Source organism: Sprattus sprattus, assembly GCF_963457725.1.
Source record: "Sprattus sprattus genome assembly, chromosome: 11".
Taxonomy (NCBI): domain Eukaryota; kingdom Metazoa; phylum Chordata; class Actinopteri; order Clupeiformes; family Clupeidae; genus Sprattus; species Sprattus sprattus.
The window spans coordinates 7,811,804-7,835,250 of NC_137909.1; the positions used below are offsets into that span (position 1 = coordinate 7,811,804).

Consider the following 23,447-nt stretch of genomic DNA (forward strand, 5'->3'; position numbering starts at 1 on the left):
CAGAGCATGTTAGAAACTTCTGTAGGTCTGGTAACAACTTTACTGCTTCTTAATCTTACATCCTCCTGCAAGTACCACAGGGGAAGAAACTAACTTTGAACCATTTCACTGCACAATACATAAACATCAAAAACATTACTAATGTAATTATACAAAATCAAGTGTTAGATGTGATCGGGCTGATAAGTTAGCCCACAAACACATTTTTGCACAAAATGGGACACTCACTAAATATGCATCATATAGGGTTAAACTGTGAAATGACATGGGGAGGGCAGGAGAGGAGCTATGTGCTGAAGGCTGGCTCTTTAGCCGGCGTCTTTCGAGAAGCATCATTAGCGGCGCTAGCATGAACAATATGAGCAGATGAGTTCTGGGATAACCACTGGTGCACTTAGCATTTCAGCATCGTCTCAGTTGTCAGTTACACGCCCATCAGTGGCCATGTCGCTCTGTGCATGGAGAAGCTTCCTGTAGGGCAAACCTCTCTGGAGAGGGCTTTAGATAAAAGCATCTGCTTATCGAGTACATTACAGTAGAAATGCCAATTTAGAGCCTTCAGAAACCTGATTAAGCTGATGAATAAAGCAACCAGACACCAAGGCGATTGCAAATGGCTTCTAATTGCCTGGGCCTCATAGGCGCCCATGACACTGACAGCAGGATCTGATTACAACACTGAAATGGCATGGGTCTAGTGAGTGGCCTTCATGGAAGTGCTCACAGTTCTGATATTGAAGGCTACAGATTTTTTACCAACAGGAGTGCTTATACATCTGCAGAATTGGGTTTTAAGCCAAATGACTACATTTATTTCTCTTCATTCAATTGTATTTATATAGCGCCCAAACAAAACTGTCTCAAGGGGCTTTACAGAGGCCCCGGGCCTGAACTCTGCTGGAGGAAGCATAAAAAGCGACAGAGGCAAGGAAAAACCTTGAGTAGAACCTCACTAATCTCTAAAATGTCTGTTTAACGGGGCTAGCCTGGCGTGGTTAGTGAGAGAAGGGTTAGTGGTCGAGCGGAAGGATGCAGAGGGCTGGCGAGCTCCTCCAAGGCCAGGAGACAAGCATGGCATGCTGACAGAGTCAAAACTGGGTCACGCTGCGTCACAGTCCTCAAGAGCAACCATAGTCACGTCACAGACTTGACCTCCAAATATCAGGCTGGAAAACCCAAGCAGTGCCCAACCCAACGTCACCGCTATTGAAAAACGAGCAAGCCATAGTCACCGTGTAATGGTGAGAAAGTCTAAGTCTAAGTCTGGTCTGCTGTAGTTCCGGTTTTACAAAGGTATCTCTCCATGATGTGTTAGGTCTCTTGCATGTCTAACACATCTCTTCCAGGACATGTGTTTCATGACTGGTTAGAAGTAGTAGTCTGATTAAACGTAATGCGTGTCAATTTGTTCCCGTCAACGTATATGTGGGGATTTTGTGCTGGTTTGGGTGGGAACTGAAAAGGAATGAAGATGACAAGAAAGAAGAAAGCAGAGATGGAGAGGGGAGAGCAAAGCAGACAGTTACGAGGAGCATGAATGAAAGCAAAGGTGGAGGAGAGGGAAAACCACGGAATAGAGGGAAGAAGGTTTTCAATGGCAGGATGGGAGCATGGAAGAGGGAGAACCACTGGAGAGAGGGAAGAGGCAGAATGACAGCATGGAAGAGGGAGAACTACAGGAGAGAGGCAAGAAGGTTTGCATAGGCAGGATGGGAGCATGGAAGAGGCAAGAAGGTTTGCATAGGCAGGATGGGAGCATGGAAGAGGGAGAACTACAGGAGAGAGGCAAGAAGGTTTGCATAGGCAGGATGGGAGCATGGAAGAGGGAGAACTACAGGAGAGAGGCAAGAAGGTTTGCATAGGCAGGATGGGAGCATGGAAGAGGGAGAACTACAGGAGAGAGGCAAGAAGGTTTGCATAGGCAGGATGGGAGCATGGAAGAGAGAGAACTACAGGAGAGAGGCAAGAAGGTTTTTATAGGCAGAATGACAGCATGGAAGAGGGAGAATGCAGGTGAAGGAAGGTGGGGAGCACTTACCGTTCTCTAGGGTCTGGCGGCCTCCAGCAAGAACACCCACTGGCAATGTGCCAGTCGGGGTGAGTCCCTTCAGCGTTAACACACTCTCATTCTCCTCTCTGGAAACGCGCGCACACACACACACACACACACACACACACACAAAGTTATTCCTAAATCAGCAGTATCAACACAGCCTGAAGCAATAAAATCATACGATATGTTTAGCACACATTAGCCTCTTGTTGAACCGCTACTTCAAATATTTGAGTTGTAAATTTTGAGATGGGGTGGAGGGGGAAGTGGTAATTTTGGCTCACCTGAGCACAGAGAAAACGCGGGCCATCTTGCCAATGGCGCGGATCTTATTTCTGATCACCTCTTTACGCACAGCTGTGGTTCCAGCTACACACACACACACACACACACACACACACACACACACACACACACACACACACACACACACACACACACACACACAGGAGGGAAGAGAGGATGTCATCAAATCAACCATTTCCAACAGGAGGAAATCCTTGCGCTTAGCTGGCGTGACACAGAGCCCTTGCCTCTCTGACAGCAAGGTTCATTTCAAATGCACTGTGGATGTTAACAGATCACTTTTATTGTCTCTCTGGATGGGACTCCTGTAATTGCATTTGAGCGCCATTACTGCCTGCTCCCAGCGGACCACTACGCTCACATCAAGGAGAGCTCAATGAAGACACACGTCAATCATCTGACGAGTGTGTAGCGCCACACGCTGGCGAGCGAATCGATGGCAGCATCTGGGTGGCGTATGGGGCTGGGGCTGAGGTGGGGAGTGAGCGAGAGAGAGAGAGACAGCCAGCCGGGCTCAGGCGGATCTCTGGGGGAAGTTCTGAGGCCCCGGCAGGCATACCAGCGGATCTGTGTCAGGCCAAGTTAAATTTATGCACCGCCCGAGAGAGAAAGAGGGACAGCTCCCACATCCTCAGCGACCGGCTGCAAATGGGACACTCAATTCCTGCCTGACAGCGTCTGAAGATGGCGCCGTGTGGTGGGGGAGGGGCCCTGATCTGGCTCCTGTGAGCTGCAGCACTAGAAGCAGAGGGAGGAGGAGGAGGAGGAGGAGGAGGAGGAGGGTGTCTGCTGGGTGAGGGGATGGAAGCTCAGAGCAGCAGCCAGAGAGTGTGATGAGGGCCACCTGCACCAGCACAGGCAGATCAGGGGCACACAGAGAGGGATTTGGGAGGCTTCAAAGAACCCCCTGTGCCTCCTGTTACTGAGCTGCCTCCCTCGCTTGTGTTGCAGTGACAGGCACAAGTCTCTATCCAGGCACCCAGGCTAAAGGAGCCTGCGGCAGACTGACTTCACATGACTTAAATGTGATGCCGGAAAGAGGTCGAAGTAGTAAACTACATGCCCTACATTAGTCAGTCAGCAGAACAAGGCAAAATATCTGATGTGTTCAAACACTGATACATAAACCTTTAAATGGCCATATATACTGTATATCTACATGTCTTCCTTTAAAAAGGTGCTGTATGTAAGCACTTCCAGTTTAAAATTAATGATCCACTAATTTGAAGTGAGTGAATCATATGAAATCAACATTTTTATGACTATTCTGACCATCTGCTAGTGCATGCGTTTTCTTTATTTTCTGCAAACATAATAAACACCTGGTCTATGCCACGCAGTCCATAGCCATAAAAATGTGCAAATAGCAACTGAACTGAACATACACAGGATAAAGGTAAAGGCACAATTAGAACACACAAATGATGCTTTAGGCTTATTACTAATTGACAACATTAACTGACATTTCATTCCGGCATGTTGTGTTGTGGTTGTGTTTGTTGTCTGTTGTTGTTTTGATCTTATATCTAAAATGGCTATGCACGGTCACTCAGATATCTAAAAACGTTAGCTTGCAACACATGGAAAGCCATCCAGCCCCTCATCCATTTGTGTCAACACTAAGAACAAAGTTTCTGCCTTATCTGAGCGGTTGGGAAAAATGTTAACGCCGTTTCTCAGATTTAAACACAAGTTCATGTGATGTCCTTCTAATGTCTGTTATAGATATCTCCCCATTCATTTATATAGGAACCTGATCTTGTTTGCCCGAAATAGCTGCCTTGAGGTGTTGCCAAGATGCCTGCTGAGGAGGACTTTGACCAAACCTTTTGGTTACGTCTGTGAAGGGAGGAAGGGCTGCACAACTGTAGTTATAAACTGCCCCCGATGGGCAGGTATGAGGTTGGAGAGGCTAGGAGGTGTGGTGTGTGGTGTGTGTGTGTGTGTGTGTGTGTGTGTGTGCAGTATGGAGTGAAGTGGACTTGAGAGTGGGGCTGGTTCTGTTGTGATGGGACTGGCTCCTACCTTCACAGGTGTCGTCTCCCTCCGACATGAGCTCGTCGTCGGAGCAGATGTTCAGGACGTTCACCAGCATCTCAGTCACTGCAGACACGACACACCACACCAGAGCAGGGCATCAGAAAAGAGTGTGGAAGAGGAAGGGAGAAAACAGGAGCAGACCAAAGATTGGGGGTGGGGTACACAGAGTACAGCAGAACAGAGCAGGGGACCCGTCTACTGAGCTCACCTTTCTCTCCCACGAAGGGCAGTGACCACGTGAACACGTCCATGAAGTTGGGCAGCCAGTATGGATGCGGGGAGCAGTTGAACTGTCGGATGTTCATGACGTTGTTCTCGTATTTCAAAACAGCAGCTGGGGGCCGAGATTTAAACAAAATTATTCTGTGAGATGGAGAGAGGGTACCATGAAGATGACTGGTATTGCAGAACGAAGACATAATTAAAGATCGAATATTAAAGCAGCACGACGGATCAGTAGCTATTCGCTAACGTTATGCTAGCAGCTAAAACTAACAAGATCTCTTGAAAATGTGCTGTCTGATTTTATGACAAAGTAGTTACTCAACGACTGTCCTTACACAGTCAAACATCAAGCAAGTGCAACACAAGACAAAGCAAGACGGCAAAATGAGCTACTTACTAGTTTGGCAGAAAGCAAACAAGTCAGGCTGCCGGGCTGCGGCAGGCAAAACTACAGAACGCGGTTATATGCCTATGGACCCTGGTATGGCAATGGCACGGAGGCGATTATCCATATTAAAAGTCATTGTAGCGCCCTAATTTTTTTTAAGCTGTTATTTTGAGGTTAAACTGCTTATCCTAACCCTAATCCTGAAGTATAATTGTTGCATACTGGAGCTTTAAGATGTATAAATGTGTCTTATTGACGCTAGTCTCAAATGAATTTAAAGTGAATCTTCCACCCATCGTCCCTCACCTTTGTTGTTGTACACATCTAAGTAGTTTGGTGCGGAGAAGATTGTGATTAATGAGGGGAAGCCTGTCGTTTGGCTTTTTCTGTACATTCGGTACCTGAGGGTTGGGGACAAGATAAATCAAACTCATCAGTCAAGTGAAACAGGCCAATATGAAGTCAATAAAGTGATCAGACACACAGCAGCACAGAGGTCAGGACTCACCCGGCATCCTGGGCTTCGTGGGCTCTTATTATGGACAACAGGTTGTTATTCATCAGGAAGTCGCATACCGCAGGGTAACTGAGACCAAGGAGAGGAGAGAGAAGTGTTTTAAGGACTGTGACTAACACCAAACACCAATACATATTGATCCCTTTTAGCCAAAACCTCCTGGCAAACTGAGCATGGCACACATGGTTAACGTTAGTGTCACTACCTGTAGAAGTAAGAACAGCCACGGACGCTGTTGTGACTAAAGTGCTCGGCAGTTTTCTCGCTGCCATAGTCCTCGCCAGGGTCTGACCACAGCAGGTCACACATGGGGCCAAAAGCTGGGGGTTCTTTGAACCGGTCCAACTGTAGAGGCAAACGAAAGAAAGGCGTTGTAGAAGCAGGTATACACTGCCTATGTACCGTAAGAGCATTTTTCTCCATTGCTAAGTGACTCTTAACTTAGATCAATACTCCCTATTTGAAAATAGGGGCTGGATAATTCGGAAGGGAGGATATTTGGGACAAATTAAGCAAGTAATTCATTCTTTTAAATACACCTAGGTGCATGAAGTCACAAGAACACAAGTCAAAAAGCGACATGACAAACGCCAAGGACAAAGTTTGGTCCCCAGGTTGGTGGGACCCTGGCGCCCAGAGAGGGCGGCCCAACCCAGATGCCTTACCTTCCGGACGTCGTCCAGGCAGGTGATCTCTGGAGAGAGGCCTCCATGCACGCACAGGAACTGCTGGTTGAGCAGCGCAGCCAGTGGCAGGCAGTCGAAAGCGTCCATGCAGGCGTCATACACACGCTCCGAGTACTTGATCTTACCTGAGAGGGGAGGAAGGGGAACGGCACACAGAAGGGGTGGAGAAGAAGAGTTCACTTTCGGCCCGTCAGTTCGCTCGGAGCGCGAGACTGCTGGAGTCAGTTGAGGATGGAGGACATGGCAAAATCCGCCCAAACTACTGCTGAGGTGCTGGGCCATGAGAAGGTTTGATGAAGCCTTCTCATGCCAGCCCCTCTAAAACTAAACTAGGCGGGGGGGGGGGGGGGGGGGGGGGTGTACACCTACCTGCTCACAGAACTCACACTCTACATGGTTACCAGACACACACGCGCTAACAGGCAAGGCCTACAGTCCAGGAAACGGGGGGGGGGGGGGTTTCTCACTCGGTCAGCTATGGCTAGAACCAGTTGAAGCAGGACACATCACATGGGCTATATTACCTCTCTGATGCCAGTGCATTTTGACGCCAGCCACAGCTCACTCTGTACACAAAGGGGAGGGCATGACTTCACTTAAAGCCCAGACTATACCAAGTATGCACTGCAAGTCTATATTTCCACTTGCATTTCCCAATCAACTTTGACCATATATGCTTACAAATAGTTATTTTATGCATATAAACCAACAGTCGGAACTGGAAATAGTTAAGAGGAGCAGACTTGCAATGCATGGCCAGGCTAGAGCACGTCTAGTTACACATCTCATAACTGTACAGAGTCTATCTGGGCAGGAAGTGAAGGACAGAGTGGGGCTCTCAGGCCGTTTAAACAATCATGGCTGTGACTGGCTGTGACGCCAAACGGCCGACAGAAGCCTAGAGGGGACACACACAGCGGCGCTACTACCAACTGCGCTCAGCTGGAACTCGTCATCACCTCATCGCCAACAGGTCCATCATTAGCTCTTTACGCCGGGAACAACAAGCTCTCCAAAGCCTTGTGCAATAAACACAGAGCACACACACACACACACATATATACAAAACAGACAGACAGACAAGACAGACAGACACACACACACACAGTCAGGGTAAAGAAGCACATTCTTTGACAGGGATGGGCTGTTCTAAATAGCTTCCAATCACTTTCACATTCAGAAGATTGTGAGATGAGGGAGGGCTGGTGATCTTATTGGTTGCTTGCCACCCAGGGGAAAACAAACAGATCTGCTGTGATTTACTCGACAGGATTCCATTGCTCTGGGACAAGAGGAATGCATCACTGCTACACTTCTGCCAACAAGATGCAGACCGTGGCGTGCAGGGTTTTGCGAGAGCGCGGTCAGACGGCTCGAGCTGAGAGGCTCCGCTGGCGTTCGCCCACTCAGCTGTTCGCTCAAGGACACGGCCGCCACCACTCTCATTTTCTATAGTGCGAGTGAAAAATGCACGCGTTGCTATGGTTTCCCCTGGCCGGTAGCTAGGCAATGCTCGTCGAGTTCCACCGGGCTCAATCTAGTTGGACCCATCAGACATGCCCTCGGCTCTACCTGTGGAGCGCCGACTTACTTCAGCGTTGAGTCATTCGGCAAACACTTTGAGCCGGCGCCGGCTTTCTATAAGCCATTATCTCTCAGGGGGAACTGAAGCCTTCACAATGTCGCTGTGGGCATTCAAACTCTGTGAACTGTACCACATCAACATGAAAAAAAGTGATAGTCATAATAATAGGCTGGTTAAATAACATGGTATAGAAAAGGTTGAAATGTCTGTGGATGAGTAGGTGCTGAGGTGCGTTTCAATCCCGTGTCTGCAGAACTTACACTCCTGTTTGAAGGTGAAGTACTCTGTGAGATGCCGGCACTCGTGATTGCCTCGGAGGAGGAAAAGAGTGTTGGGATGGTTGATCTTCAGGCACCACAGAAAGAGCACACACTGTAACAAGGAGAGAGAGAGAGAGAGAGAGAGAGAGAGAGAGAGATCATTAGCACACGTTGCTTAAAAAATCCTTGATTTTATTTTGGATGAACAGACATTCCTAAAACCATTTACTCATGTAAACAAAGCAGGTGTGTCGTTTGACATGTTAACCATTTCACACTCTGTGAGAAAACCGCCCTGAAACGTGACAAGTTTCTGCCACCGCAGTCAGCTTGCGTCTCCGAAAGAGAAGTGATGAGCATTCAGTTGGCGGAGGCCCAGTGGCTCTCCAGCAGGGCTCTACGCTGCTACCAGAGTCGGTAACTGCATCTGTCGTTCCTCGCACTCCTTTAGCAAGCCTGGTGAAAGAGGAGTGCCCCTCCATTCCCTCCTCTTCTATTTCGAGAAGCTTCTAAGCCCTGACAACCCCAAGACTGGCTAACAGGAGGGCTCCAAATGTCAGTTCAAATTAACTGATGTAGATAACACGCACACGTTAAGCAGAAACACAGCACGGCTATTTTATCAACATACAGTAGGCTATATACCGCCTTTAAACACACACACACAAAAAAAACCTTTGCGCACAAGATGGGTCACTGCTATACAGAAAGAAAAGGATTGGACAGGATCTATAACGGCAATCTGGTAACAACTCGCAGTGCCAAATCAGTCAGATTGGCTTCTCTTTGGAGAGGGATGGGTTAAAAATGGTTGCCGAGTGGCTGAGGCTGAGAGACTTAAAGACCAGAGGAGAGGGAATTCAGTAGCACAGCAGCACCACACACAGACACACACACACTGACATGTAGGCCAGTCAGTCAATCTCTTCTGCTATGGTTGCGGCTTTGCAGCAGACAATTGCTCAACCTAATGCCCACGTTTTGGTCCCTCTTCTCACCTGATTGCGTGTGTGAGTTTGGAGGAAGCCTTCACCATTTCCTGTTTGTCAGTTGGTGGGGCCCTCACTAGGTCTTGGTCAAGTCAAATACCCTCATTGCTTCTCAAATATGTCACCAAGTGGCCAAACAAAAAGCAGGTACTACTTGATGGAACATGATCGAATGTAACAGAAATAGGTCACTACAGCCTATTTAAACACATTGACATGAGAATTGAGTGAATTCTGTATGCTTATAAGTCAAGAGTACCTCATAGCTCTGGTCCACAATGAGTGTTCGGTATTCATCAATAATCAATTTCAGACCAGGGGCAGGACCTACGTACTACATCACTGGGTCCTACTCTCCACTGTGACACGCAGGCATGCCTTTTTGAAGGGCACAAATGCCAAAGCTTTTCAAATATGTCACCAAGTGGCCAAACAAAAAGCAGGTACTACTTGATGGAACATGAACTAATGTAACAGAAATAGGTCACTACAGCCATGCAGTAGATATGTGGTATCTATGGACAAAATGATGATCTGATCATGCACAACATCCAATTGTAACTGCAGCTTTTGGCTCAAACATACTTGGACACAGACATGGTGAGCAGCTCTTGTTCAAAATGTGGGGGCTTAAGTGTGCCAAGACTGAGCAGCGCTCAACCAAATGCTACGCCATCATTCTGTGGAGACAGAGCAACTGAAATGTTCCTTCTACAAACCTACGTGAATTATTTGACTTTCAAACAGGACACCAATGGTTGACACAGGAAACTCAAGTGCAGACAGCTACTAAAAGCTCAAAAGACTTTTGTGAGTCTTATCGGGGCTGGGGGTATTCATCACTACAAACCTTACAGAACTTTACCAGCGACCAGACAGATCGATAGATATATTTAACTCGGCTTGAAAGTGTCTGCAAATACCAATTTCTTTGTGCAGAATTTCTGGGTTTGCTGGCCCAGCATTGAGCAGCCAAGGACAGGGTAGGGCTAGAGAGCAATAGGACCGGGTGAGCCCTGACTGAAGTCCAGATTTCTGCACGTAGGGGGGTGCGCCTGTGATGTACTGGAAGGCTCACAGGCTCTGGAGGCACGCCTTTGTTGTGGTCAGACCACACTCTCAGTCGCTCTCAGACAGCGCCACGTCCTACTGAGAGGCCATCTACATCCCCCCTGTCGACGCGCGCCGCCTCTTTGAACTGTGACATTTCAGCCTAGGTGCCTGAACTTTGCCTGCAGGTGGCGGCGACCACTGCGCAGTGGGAACAGAGGTGGCCAATGCCCTTTTCAAGACAGCCCGCACCCCATTTAGTCCAAAGCACTCAGCACACACATGGGACGGAACAGGACAGGAAGAGGGAGAAAACCAAGAGCACAGGGGTCCAGGGCTCGAAATTAACCAACATGGCTGGTAGATGAAAACATGTACCAGCCAATCATATTTTTTACCAGCCAAAATTAAACCTGCCATTTCAGACCTACTCTGACATTGTTTATATCAAACAATCTTTACCTATGATTTTAATATCATTGTTAATCACTCTCAGAATGGATTAAAAGAAATCAACCAATATTGCCCAATTGGCTGGTGACAGCCGCAACACGCGCTGTATGCTGTACCCGGGAACCCTTAAAGGCCCTCCTTCACGATACGTTAATTATTTAATTCACTTTTGCATGACCACAATTTTTTAAAGCACATTCAAGAGTTGCCTATTAAAAATGTGCTTCAGATGAATTAATTTCACCTCATAAGAAGCGCTGCATTAGGTCTACTAAAAAAAATCTAAATTAAGCTTTTAAATGACACCTTTATGATAGATAAATATGGTCCAACTAACACTACAGCATAGATATGCAAAAGCTTATTATACTATAGTCTTACTGATCTTACAAAAAACCGCATTGAAAAAAAAGAGGGAAGCAAACAGTACCTCTGCTTTACTGAAGGAGGCGTGCGAGAGCCCACCAGTCGGGGATAAGCTTATTCAGCCATTGCTCTTCTACGCTTATACTACCACCGTCAACGTATTTCAGCCACTGCCATGGCTCCCCATTATTCGCAATGAGCCACCTACTGCAACATGCCCTTGGTGTAGCTGTAGCTGCTTTTGTGGCTGTTGTTTCTTCCTCCCTGAATGTTCTCTGCACCTTTGCTTGAGTTGATGCAACGGCAATGAATCGGCACCTTATTTTAGCTTTCGTTTATCCGCGTTAACTTGCGTGTGGTCAACTAAGTCGGTTTCAACTTTTGATTCGCGCTCAAAATATTAGAACTTTATAACCTTTGTATTCGCCGGCAATGTATTAGAACTTTGTATTCGCTGGAAAAATATAAGAACATTGTATTTGTGCGCAAATTGTTATTGTTGTATTAAGATTCTAAGAACTTTATGTTACCCTTTCCCTTCTCCCACTTTTCGTGTTGGCTTTGCAAGCTATTTTTAACCATGACGGGCGCAATAGTCGGGAGATTTGCTCCGCAATGTCACTCGCCAAGTGGCGGGGCATCGGAGACAATTTAGACGCCAGCCCAAAAATCTACACGCCATTGGCGCTTGGCGGGTGCCAATTTCGAGCCCTGCAGGGGTCCCAGTACCTTCTGAATGTACGGAAACATACAGGACATTAAAGATCCCTCAACGAGAGACTGCTCTGGGATCAGTCATCAGTCACTTTTATAAGGACACAGAAGGGGAGCAAAGTAGAATCCCCTCAGCCTGGAGGCGTCCCGTTCATCAGGGCGCACCTTATTCATTTCACAGAACGCCGCTAACCGCTCCGAGACTGGGGGGAAGCTTTGCTGGGAGATGGCAGCAATAAACATCTCGATGGGATTTACAAGCAGTGCAGTCAGAAAATAAAACCAGCGCCACATGGTGTCGTTTGTGAATGGTGGTGTTGGAGGCAGAGAGAAGAGGAGTCTTCTTTTAGAACACCAGAGCACTTTGGTGCTGCTAGACTAGCGCAGGGCTTCTTGGTCACCCAGCAACTAAGTGTGCATTACAAGAGATTACTGTATTACAGGGCAACTGGTGAGAATTAAGGTTTACTTAAGTTACTAAAGCATACAGGTGTCCAAACTGACTGAGATATGCTAAAAAGATAGCAAATATGCTTTAGTTTTGATAGTTCACGCGCATAGCGTTATGAAAAGTGTATGACCAGGCGTATGGCCCTTTGGCACTCCTTCAAATAATGAAGCTATTCACTTCGGAATAATGGGTTTGCTCTTCGAAGCAGGACACAGCCATTTCCCTGGAGGCGATAATAAAACCACCCAGCCTTCATGTGCCTTTCATGAGACTGGCTAGAGCTAATCAACAAACAAAAACAAACCTTGAAGGTGGTGACAAGAAACTTCTTACCACGCAAGAACATGACACACAAGCCCCTTATACATGCGTCAATGTAAAGCTGTTACATCGCGTCTACCACGATAGAAACTCGCGAACGTGTTACAATTGCCTCATGTATAAGGGGTCTAGATGTGAACTGTTCATTTTTCCGCCGATCGTCTGAAGCTTTCGAGAGAGGTGGTTTACCACGATCGTTCGGCTTAGAAAAGGGCGTGTCAAATCAGGCCGATGTGTCATGGGGGAGGCGGTGCGTGACTGGGGGGAGACGGTGACAGGAGGCTAGAAAGTTAGAGGCTAGAAAGTTCACTCCATCATCTCTTTGAAATTCCTTATTCCACGAGTGGTAGGCTACAATGACTGGCTGTTTTAAAATATAACTAATAGCCTAACGAAACAAAATAACCCAGGAAATTTCATCTTCGAGACGTTAAGGCTTCTTCCAATAGGCCTACTGACAGCTGACTCATAGCTTGCAGGTTTGCGGGAGACGCGACATTTGAGGGATGTCACTTAATTTAAACCTTTTTTGCTTCCGTTAGTGTGTGTGTGTGTGTGTGTGTGTGTGTGTGTGTGTGTGTGATAGAGACAGAGAGGACTCAGTATAACATCGGAAAACACCATGTCTCGTAAGCCTTAAGCTATCAATCACCCCCACAATGAAATATGCCATTACAGTCGCGACAAACTTCTTGGCCTTGTGGTGCGCCCAAAACGCAAGCTATAAACGTAGCCATCCTAATGTAACCAAAATATACCTCTGCTGATATGCCTAACCTTCGTTCTATTTAGAATTTGTCTTAGCACTATGCAGGAATAAAATAGCATCTAGAGTGTCAGGATTCAGGCGAGAGCGCCTGGCTTCTATAACGCGCCCTGCTGCACTGAAGGAGCGCTCACTCGCAGCACCTGTTGCTGGAACGCATATAATTCGTTTTGCAAGGTGCTGTAGTCGTGGGAACGACTGGCCTGGTTTCTCCCAAAAGGAAAGTAGATTTTCCTCTGCTGATCCCGCATCTATATGGAAGTTTGTAGAGAGATTGCGGGCTGTAAAATGCTCCGCTGCCGAAGTAGATTACATGTTTTTAACTTCGGGTTAAGTCCCTTTCCTTTACGTCTGCTGCTGGCTAGTAATACAGACAGCCGGAAAGGTTAATAAACGGAATGAAATAGCTACACATTACACACGCTATGTTTTAATAAAAGCCACGTTACTCACATACTGGTTAACACTGTTTGTTACAGCACATAAATGTTTGTCGCTACATCAGGCTTTTAGCTAGGATTTTTTGAGGGGGGGTCCATTTTGTAATTGAACCTAACGCGGCGAAGCCCCCGTGACCCAGCAAAACTAGGGGGGTCTGGGGGCATGCTCCCCCATAAGATTTTTTTTTTAAATAACCTTTTAAATAGTGTCCTCTAGTGGGTTTAAGGAAGATAAATTAACAAATTTAGATTTATTATATGGCATAAACATATTGAAGACATCCGCTGAGATTTTGTTTTGGATATGTGTGAAGCAGGAGCACCCTGACCTGGGAGAGAAAGCTTAGGAGCAGCTATACCCTTTGTCTCCACATATTTATGTGAGGCCTCCTTCTCTGCAATGACTGTGATCAAAACAAAGCAGAGAAACAGACTGTGCCTGGAGAAGAGCCTAATCACAGCAGTTGCCTCCTTTTTTTTGTTGAAAATAACCTTTTAAATAGTGTCCTCTAGTGGGTTTTAGGAAGAGAAATTAACAAATGTAGATTTAAAATATGGCACAAAAATAAACATATTGAAGACATCTGCTGAGATAGGTGCTAATTATAGTTAATGTCAGATATCCTCTGTTCATTTCAAACTCCCTCACTATATGACTTTTTTTTGCTCGAGCAATATTCCATGACAAATGATACGATGCCAACGTGACCGTTTCAGATTACTTCGTACATTAAAAAAAAAAAAAAAAGCCGAGTCTGTTTCTCTGACTGACGTTTCAATTCAAAGTATGTACCTTGTGCTTGCACAGCTCTGTGCCTTTAGGAAATCCTGGGCTATGTTAGCATTGTGTGTGGAGAGAAGGCGCTGTCAGGCGCTCCAAGTTTGAGGCTTTAAAATGCGACAGTGACGTCTGGCATATTAAGCAGAGGGGTTTCCCATTTCTCTCCGCAAAAAAGGCAAGAACGTGCGGTGTTTATCTTCATATTTTCGTTTAGCTTTACGCTTTGCTGGATCCATGGCATTCTTTCAGTAGCTACTGCTAGTCTGGCTAGTAACTCTGCAACTGGGTGCACACATTAGAATGTTTCATGTTTGGAACATTAACGTTACTTGAAGACATCTCTCAAGATCGCGTGATGACACAATATACATGAATAAATACCCCATTCAAATCGGACAGCTTTTTGTCTGTATTTCGTGCAAAATATGCATTTGAGATGTTTATTTTACAATATGAAAATTCTGTACACCAAGAGAAAAGTCAGTGAGCAGCACTCGCGCTGGAGCCGAGCCACATGTCAGCCGGCAAACAGCTGCATGCGGCTCGCCACCCCTAATAGCGGTAAACTGTTGTTTTACGTGTTACAACGTGATTACGCTCATTAACGTTTGAACAATGTTGAGAGTTATTGTGAACACGTTTTAAAAAAGTTTGACTGAGTGAAAAAAGGGACGAAAAACTTAAGGCGTCTGTAGGGCGTCTGCCTAAAAGTACTGCGTCCAATTTCTTATTATTTTAGAACAGTGCGTCCAAAAGACGCACGGACGCATGCCTAGCTAAAAGCCTGCGCTACATCCAAACTGCGTCACCGTTGTCCCTCCCTGTGCTCCAGCCGCACCATTTTACTTGCAATGTGAATCATTTAATTTAAATATGCTTATTGGCATTTGTTGCACCTGAATCATTTTCTACAAACATGATATGCCATGTATGGTGTAGTAGACTGAGACTCTATTCACTACTGCACAAAAACTAGACACGTTTGAAAAACTAGACGTTTGCAATGAAGTAGGTTTAAACAACTTTCGCCAATATCTCCGTAAGGGAGATGGGTTATGTGCTCAAATTTCCTGGGATCAAAGAAGACGTTAGTATTCATGTGCAAACTAAAAATCACGTCTCAGGATTGCTGCGCATGCAAGTTATTTCGGGTGTCTCAACTGTAACTAATACCACTGTCATATAATTATGAGTCCAATAAAAGACGGAGCAAACACCGTTGTTGAAACACATCCACGTGTAGACTCGTTTTCTTTCCATCCGAGAGTGGTCATTCAAAGAAAATATTAAGAACTATATGCTGATAGAAAGAAGGGAACGTTAAGCCACTACACTGCCTGTGCACGATGCGGATCCACGTTGATGTTGTTAGTAAACAAACCAGGTGGGAGCACATCTCCGTGGTCTTTGCGCATGCCCGAGGCAATGTAAACGCTTCACATTTTGCACATGTATAAACGTAACGACAAGAGCCGTTTCCCTTGAAAATCTTCACACCTACACGCGAATACGATACGATAAACTGATCTGATCTCAGCGGCACGTGTATAAGGCCCTACAGAGATGTTTTTCTTCTAAAGCAAACACCTGGAAGGCAATCCTGAGATAACACAACAGTAGAGGCTTTTGAGAGAAACCGCAGGGGAGGATCAGAGTGAACAAACTCAACCTGGGAAGCATCTCCAAGGTTTGGGCTAGACTCAATTGGGGGTGTTTTCACACCAGTGCTTTTTAGTCTGGTTAAATCAGTTTGTTCGTTCTCCCCCTTGGTGTGATTCGTTTGGGTGGGTGTGAATAAAGTAACCGCACAGAGTCCCTCCAAAGGAGGTGGTGTCAGCCCGGTCCCAAACGAACTCTGGAGCGGTTGGTTTGTAGTAGGAATGTGATCCACCTTGATCTGACCTGACTACCAGGTGTAGACGAGTCTGCAAGTTTGAGCTAGACGGCTCCTGAAGCCAGGTATGCTTTGCACTCTGGAACCTAGCAGCTTGTCACAGAATGAACCAAAAAAAGTCAGAGGCAGTATAGTATTTTCAATAAGGTTCCTCAAAGTGCATACAGCATTCTGCCGGTATAGTTTGGCCTAGTATATCGCCCAGATAATTACCATGGCTATGAACAAATGCCAACTCTGCTGCAAAGTTATTTCTCAAAGAAATATGCCCTCGTCCAAAACACAGGACCTTTCTCACTGCATTTTCTTTCCCAGTCCCACCCCAGACATATCTGACCAAAAAGCAGAGTGCCAGTTCTCATATGGTTTGTAGTCGCACATTCTGGTTTTATTTATCTCCATTCGAAAAGAAACCAATCAAAGGGGGAAAATGCTCCACCTTTATAAACCAACTCTAGGTGTGAAAACGCCCTAAAAGGCTCTTGCTGCAATAAAAGGCGGGAACAAATGACACAGGACTGGGTATTTTAGCAGAAACACAAGATGGTCAATTATTCAAACGGTGACAACCACAAATGAGGGCGAGCTCAAGTTTCAGGACCTGAAGGGCAAATTCTCAAAAAAATCTCACCAGTCCAGAAATTCTTGCACAGACATTTTTGTTGCAGGAACATGCACAATCTGTGCAGCCTGGGAAGGGTCAAATACAGGTAAAATACCAGCCTGTGCATGCGGAACTACCCCACACTTGTGAGTTTCCTCTTTGAACTCAGGAACTGTTGAGGTGCTTGAACAAGCCTTTTTATGGTTCACTTTGGTAGTGCAGCCACAGGGTTTGACATGATGAGAAACTTTTTGAAACATTACAGAGTATTCATTGTAACAATAACAATGCAATGTCACCATGTCCATATTACAACTGGGTTGACTATTTGGGTATCCAACAAACTGAACAATCCCTAACAATCTAAACAAACATCTAGAGAAGGGTGCAGACAGCAACGTTCACGCCTGCTTCAAAAGCGAAAGCAGAAGAACCATGTGTCAAGATGTCAGTTGGTCCAGCCATGAGACAGGTATTAGGCCTTGTCTTTTTGTCATTTCCCCCCCAAACAGTGAGACACTGCGCAGCATCTGTGGTTTCCTGCCTCTTACACCCCACAACCCCCGCCACCCCCTCGTGGAGGCCTCAATTTAATGTGGCGAGGAAATTGAGGTGACATGGCATTTAGTCAGACAACGAGTGCGTAGCCAGCAGGTCCTGTCACATGGCATCGCCTCCCTGCTCCTCACCCTCTCGTGCCCATCTGATCAAGACTGAGGGAACCCAAAGATGGCTTTTCAAGCACACATTCTACTCATCTAGTGGCCTCTTTCTGCAACATGTCTTTCTCTCCATTATCAAAAGCTAATGACAGGAAACATGCAAGAGATAAAAAGAGGAAATGCAGCCGAGTAACCGCACCCAGTGTGGCATTAGAGGGCGTTACTATTAATACAGTGAGCAGCGGGGAGGCCTAAAAACAGATGGGTGAAAATGTTGTTTGTTTGTGTGTGTGTGTGTGTTTGTGTGTGTGTGTGTGTGTGTGTACACATGCAGAGATACTCACCTCAATACTAAAGTAGCCTCGGTCCACATAGTCCCCTAGGAAGAGATAGCGTGTGTTGTTGGGGGAGCCCCCCACCTCAAACAGCTTCATCAGGTCAAAGAACTGGCCGTGAACATCTCCGCACACTGCACATGCACAAAAACAAACCGCACGTGGATTAGCAAACAGGGTGGGTACAAGAGACGGCTTGACATTTTGAGTTAGCTGATGTGCACAAGGGCTTTAAAAGCATGAGACAATTATGGCTGTTGACAAGTTGTCATAATCTGTTGATCAATGTTGACGTATCACTGGTGACGGAGATACCAGCTTGTCAGAGCGGGCTATGACTAAATCCCCAGGAAGCGCATGCATTTGCTAAACAGATAAATTCCTGAACCTGGTGCTTTTCATAATCAGCTTGTAAGTAAAAAAAAAAAACAATGACAAAAAAACAAATAAAGGAGGAGCAGCTAACTGGGTGCTGTAAAGCAGTGGTGGAGAGAGCTCTTAAACCATCTTGAGGTCAAAAGTATGGTAAGCAAACATTTTTTATTACACTCTGCCCGAGGATGCTCGAGGCCCTCCATCTATCTGTGTCACAGGCCACAGTAGCAAAGTGGCCAAACGCTTGCAACTAATTATGAACACCGCTTCCCACGAGGGGAAACAAAAAGCTAATGTTTGTTGTTCTCCAGAGCTGGTGGGGGTCGCGCTGACGTGGGCTGGAGAACACAGAGCACACAAAGCGTGAATAATGCTCCCATGTTTCCATGGAGAGGTTACGCAGGTGCATTTCACCATCTGTAAGGAGAGCCGAAGGGGCCGCCCCTTGACCCTGGCGGTGGCTTCCCTGTTGGGTGGGGGGGCGTCTGCTGCCAGAGAGAGGCCTTAGTCTCGACAGCGTAGGCAGCTTCTGCCCATCTGATAGCAGGGGGTGGGGTGGGGGTGGCCATTACTAGCTCACTGGGGGAGCTGGGCGAACAGAGCCATTTTTACCCCGGCACCTGTTAGTACGTGCAAAAGGTCTCCGTGGAGAGCAGGGGGGTTTCCTGTGGACTTCACAGAGGACTTAAATCCCCTCTAGCACGTGTGGCAGAGCCAAGGACGACAAGGTTCCTTGGGGGTGGGGGGAACCACTGTTACCGTTGCTGCCTGACCAAACATGTGTCCAATGAGAACGACCGTGATGGTCTATTCCCTGGTCACAGAATGACCAGAGCCTTCCTTCTCAGCTCAGAAATAGTCTTCTGATGGTAATATTATTAGCAAGCAATTAGAAGCAAGCCAAATGCTTTTTGCTTTGCTGCGTTTGCTGGTATTGTGTCTAGTTGGGTGAATGTTGTCATAGTGCTCGCCATGGATTTTATGCAGCTGTCTGAGCGATGGCAGTGTATGGCTGTGCAGAGACGTCAACATGCTGTGGAATGGGAGGGGAGTATCATTACCACACGGCCAGAACATTAATGGATCATGCTTAGGATGGTCAGAGGACATTAGTGTAATATGTTGAATGCAACTAGTGAACATTACTGTTGCAGTTGATGTGATTGGAGAAAAGGGATGGGCACTCACAAGTGACAGCAAAGAACTATTACAAACACAATATGTTTATACAATATATGCCATACCGGTGATGGGTGCCTCCACCTCCAGCATGCACTTCTCCTGCCGCAGGATGGCGGCGCCATCCTCGATGATGCGCAGTGCGGCCTCCTCTTCCAGACGGCCCTCCTTCACCAGGTGGCTCTTCAGTAGCTCCACCTTGGGCTTGCCATCCTCGTACAGCTCCTTCAAAGACAGGCGTGTCGTGGGGGGGTACGGCACGGCTGCATCCAGAGCAGGGAGGGAGAGAGAGACAGTCATGTCAGTGAATGAGACAAGGGAAGAATATTGAATGCAACGTTTTAAGTACTTTTCTATCTTAGAGCAGGGAGATCTTTTTTGTTGCGCTGCGCTATTACTTTTGCCTGATATATCGATACAGCGGTGACAAGTATCGTAATATTTATTTGTGTGAAATTATGATTTCAATTTTATTTTGGTTAAGAGAATTGCAATAATATCCTCGCCACTGTGCCATTTCCCACCCCTAGCGTGAGCGTGTAAGAAATCCAGCACAGGATAAGCAGTCCACCTTTCTCTTAGTGGGATTTGAGGTTTCAGTTCTTGATGGCACACTTTCACTCTGACACATTCAGCCAAACCAAGCGGGTTTTCAGCTAAATGAGGGCACTGCTGAAAGCAATGAGACCAATCTACAGTAAGACAGAGAAGAATGTAATTCACAGCCACAATATAATGATTTAATGCTACACTGCTGGTGCCCTGGTTTACCATATTAGGCTTGCAATTGTTACCATGGGACTAGCTATCGACAAAAGCTCCCTTGTACAGTGCTATGCCTAGCCCTATGGCCTGCATCCCTGAAGTAGACCTCCAGGACCAAGACATCCATGGAAATTCATCCAGGCAAAGGATGGGGGATGGCCAGACCAGCTGCTGAAGGGAGGGGGGGGGGGGGTATGATCTCTGTTATAGACACACATATGGCCACTGCGGCATCCACAACCCTCTTCCCATCAGCACGGGCATACGCTAAGGGGGGAGGGGGGGGGGAGGGGGGTGCAGTGGTGATGGGTGGAGGCGAGCTGCTGTTGCTGGGCCTTATGGAAGGGATATCGGTGTATAAATAAATCGCAGCAATATCCTGGGGTCTAGCTGGGCCGACCAGGGAAGGGGTTGTAAGCTTTGCAAGAGCACTAAGAACCAGGGATTAGGCAAAGCCTCTATTAGCCTGAGAGAGCAGGTTCAGACAATGTTTGTTTAATGCTGTGCAGCAGAGCAGATTTGGTGCCCTGTGGCTAGTATGCACATATGAAAGAAAGTGTGTCCACATAGAAGCAGCACTATGCATTTGTACACTTCCATATGCCTCACATGATGGATGTGTTAGGCAGTGCGCACAGACACACAAACACATGCGTCGTCATTCACCCTGGGAAGTGGAGTATATTCTGAGCAGCAGGAATCCGAGAACAAATATAGGTAAGGCATTCCACCGCGGAGTGGCAGCGAGGGACTCCCGCTGACAGCGGTGTGGGGGAATTACCCCTGCCAGGGTCCCAGGCCCTGCTGGTAACACCGGGGGCTGAGCAGGAATGCTGGCCTGGCCCGCTGCCACAGTGCTCACCGCTGGCCACCAGCTGAGCTGTTGTGATGATGATGCGAGGGCTAGGAGGTTAGAAAGCTCACAAAAAAAAGACCGAAACCTGCTCTCAGGAGCGGTTTCAAAGCAGTGAATGATTGACTTCTCGACTGAACCAAGATGACAGTGCACATCCACTCTGAGAGCAGGTGGCTGGTTGGCGTGCTATTGTGGCGCCGCTCTCTCGTGTCTACTGGTGGTACTGTAGAGCGCTTGTGCGCCTGAACAGGAGGAAGTGAAAGGGCCAGTCTGCCATAACGCCTGAGGGACTGGGCACAGCACACCTGCTCATTTGCCTTTGCTCACTAAAAGAAAAAAAAAAGGAATATCAAGACCACCATCTGCCTTGGGTCTGAGTACACACTGATGCCGAATAGGAGCTCCACTCTTTATGCAGGGCTGATTTGCATGCGCACCGGGCTCCTTCACGGAAGAGGGCAGATTTTACTACCAAATGGGCAGCTGTCCAACCTGACAGCGCCATTCAAAACCAGCTCATCTGTCTGCCTCCCTCACACAACGCCGCTTCCTCCGACAGCTCAATCTCATCCCTGACGTCTCAACCCCTCGGGCTTGTCAGCCAAGCCAAGCCAAACAAAACCAGACCCGCAATGAGCCTTCATCCCAGACATAGCATCTGCACTGTGTCCTGCCCAGGCCCACACCCACACCCCCCCACCCCCACACATTGTGGTGAGGGCACCAATAAGAGTAGGTGTGGTGTGAGCCTTACAGCAGGTGCTGACTGATTAGGCCTGTTTCTCCACCCCCTGACCAGAGAAGCCAGAGAGCACAGGAGCAGTGCTATTGATCTCCAACATCACATTGTCTCTCGTCAGGTTCCCCCAGTCCTCTAGTCAGACACTCCACTTTAATCAATCATCTTTGTGGGAGCTTGCCATGAAGCAGGCTATCCGACGCGCCTCAAACAAAAGCAGGTCACAACGATTCAGGCGACTGGGTTGGCCTCCTGAGAAGAGCTAAACTGGTTCCATTCTCCTTTCCATGGTACGCCATTCATTTAGTCTGGAATTCTCAATATTTTTGTAAGTTGTGTGGTAAGAGTGAAAAGTGCTGCATTTTGCACTTTAGCATTATTTTGAACAGGCTCCCAAATAAAACACCAGAGGACGGAATGTAAAGCGCAATGCAAAACAATGATCGCTAAGCAGACTACTGTTACAATGCCTCCTTGTAGGCAGAAGATCGAGCTAGGCTTTGAATAACTAAAAACGCAAATCATGCAGCTGTTATCTATTAAGAGTACAGTAAGGATGTGTTTACACCATGATGCCAGCATTTCAAAACTATCACTCAGACACGTAGCTCACACTGATGGATCAAACCTTACTATTTGTAGCCACACTTCCTATAATATTAAATTATATTGATAGCAATAGCCTTCAACACTCAGGCTTTTAGGCCCATTTGAATAACAAGTTGAAAACGCAGCCAAAACCACAAGCTCTAGGCTTCACACACCATTGAAGAACAGCGATAGTCTGCATGTGCAGTGTAAATCAAATCTTTCCCAATCAAAACAGCCAACTTCTGGTAGATGTAAGGTTAGACACTAGGGTTAGTAACTTCTTTAACACTGCGCTCTTCCCATAGCATGGATATCTAATCAAGGTACTAAAAGGAAGTCTACACTTGAACATTCTTTAAATGGTACATATATATTTATATATAAATATAAAGAAAACATTAAAAGGATTCTCGATTGCATACTTCCTTTCTCTACCTTAAAACACCAGGGTTCTCATACACTTTGCCTAACACTCAGTGGCCTTCAGAGTGATGGCATATTTTACCCATCCAGCTCATCTAGACTGACTAAACTAAATTTAAACCCTAAAAGCGAACAGCCCAATTCATACTGCCTGTTCAACTAATTCTGTAGAACGTTGCTTAACCTTAGCTGGGTTCACACACCAGATGTTCACAGAATTAGCTCACTTTGTGACCACAGATGTGGCGAGGAGAAAAGCCCTAAAGAGGATCTACTCTCCTGGCATTTGTAGTTAGCATTCTCAACTAACCAAATCTCTTAACAATCAAGAAGAGTAGCTAATATCTGCAGTAGATACATGCACCCATTTCCCTCATCTCTTAAATGCATGCCGTTTTCATTCTGCTCCTCTGCCAAACAGGTAAAATAAAACAGACATGCCTCTGATAATAGCTGAAGCCTCGGAGTGAAACTGTAGGACAACAATTAATCCTGTTAGCCTTCTGAAGAAATATAATTTGAGGCTTTGAGGATTCTCATAACAGTGATGAAGCATGATCTGCTGCTGGTTGGTCTTCATGACCAGGACTTCATCAGTGAAAGACTCTGAAAAATCTGGAGCCGAGACAGGAC

At 46.6% G+C, this 23,447-nt stretch overlaps 1 protein-coding gene across 1 annotated transcript in view; it reads right to left on the reverse strand.

Moving 5' to 3' along the window:
* Positions 1-23,447, reverse strand: part of ppp3ccb (protein phosphatase 3, catalytic subunit, gamma isozyme, b) — a 31,695-nt gene that overhangs the window by 4,203 nt on the left and 4,045 nt on the right. The window contains exons 2-12 of the mRNA XM_080847175.1: positions 19,506-19,703; positions 17,896-18,020; positions 8,061-8,172; positions 6,195-6,340; positions 5,735-5,874; positions 5,521-5,598; positions 5,319-5,413; positions 4,608-4,733; positions 4,385-4,462; positions 2,338-2,422; positions 2,039-2,136 (exon numbers count right to left, since the gene is read on the reverse strand). Of these exons, the coding sequence (XP_080703301.1) occupies positions 2,039-2,136; positions 2,338-2,422; positions 4,385-4,462; positions 4,608-4,733; positions 5,319-5,413; positions 5,521-5,598; positions 5,735-5,874; positions 6,195-6,340; positions 8,061-8,172; positions 17,896-18,020; positions 19,506-19,703 (1,281 nt within the window). The remainder of the gene's footprint in view (positions 1-2,038; positions 2,137-2,337; positions 2,423-4,384; positions 4,463-4,607; positions 4,734-5,318; positions 5,414-5,520; positions 5,599-5,734; positions 5,875-6,194; positions 6,341-8,060; positions 8,173-17,895; positions 18,021-19,505; positions 19,704-23,447) is intronic.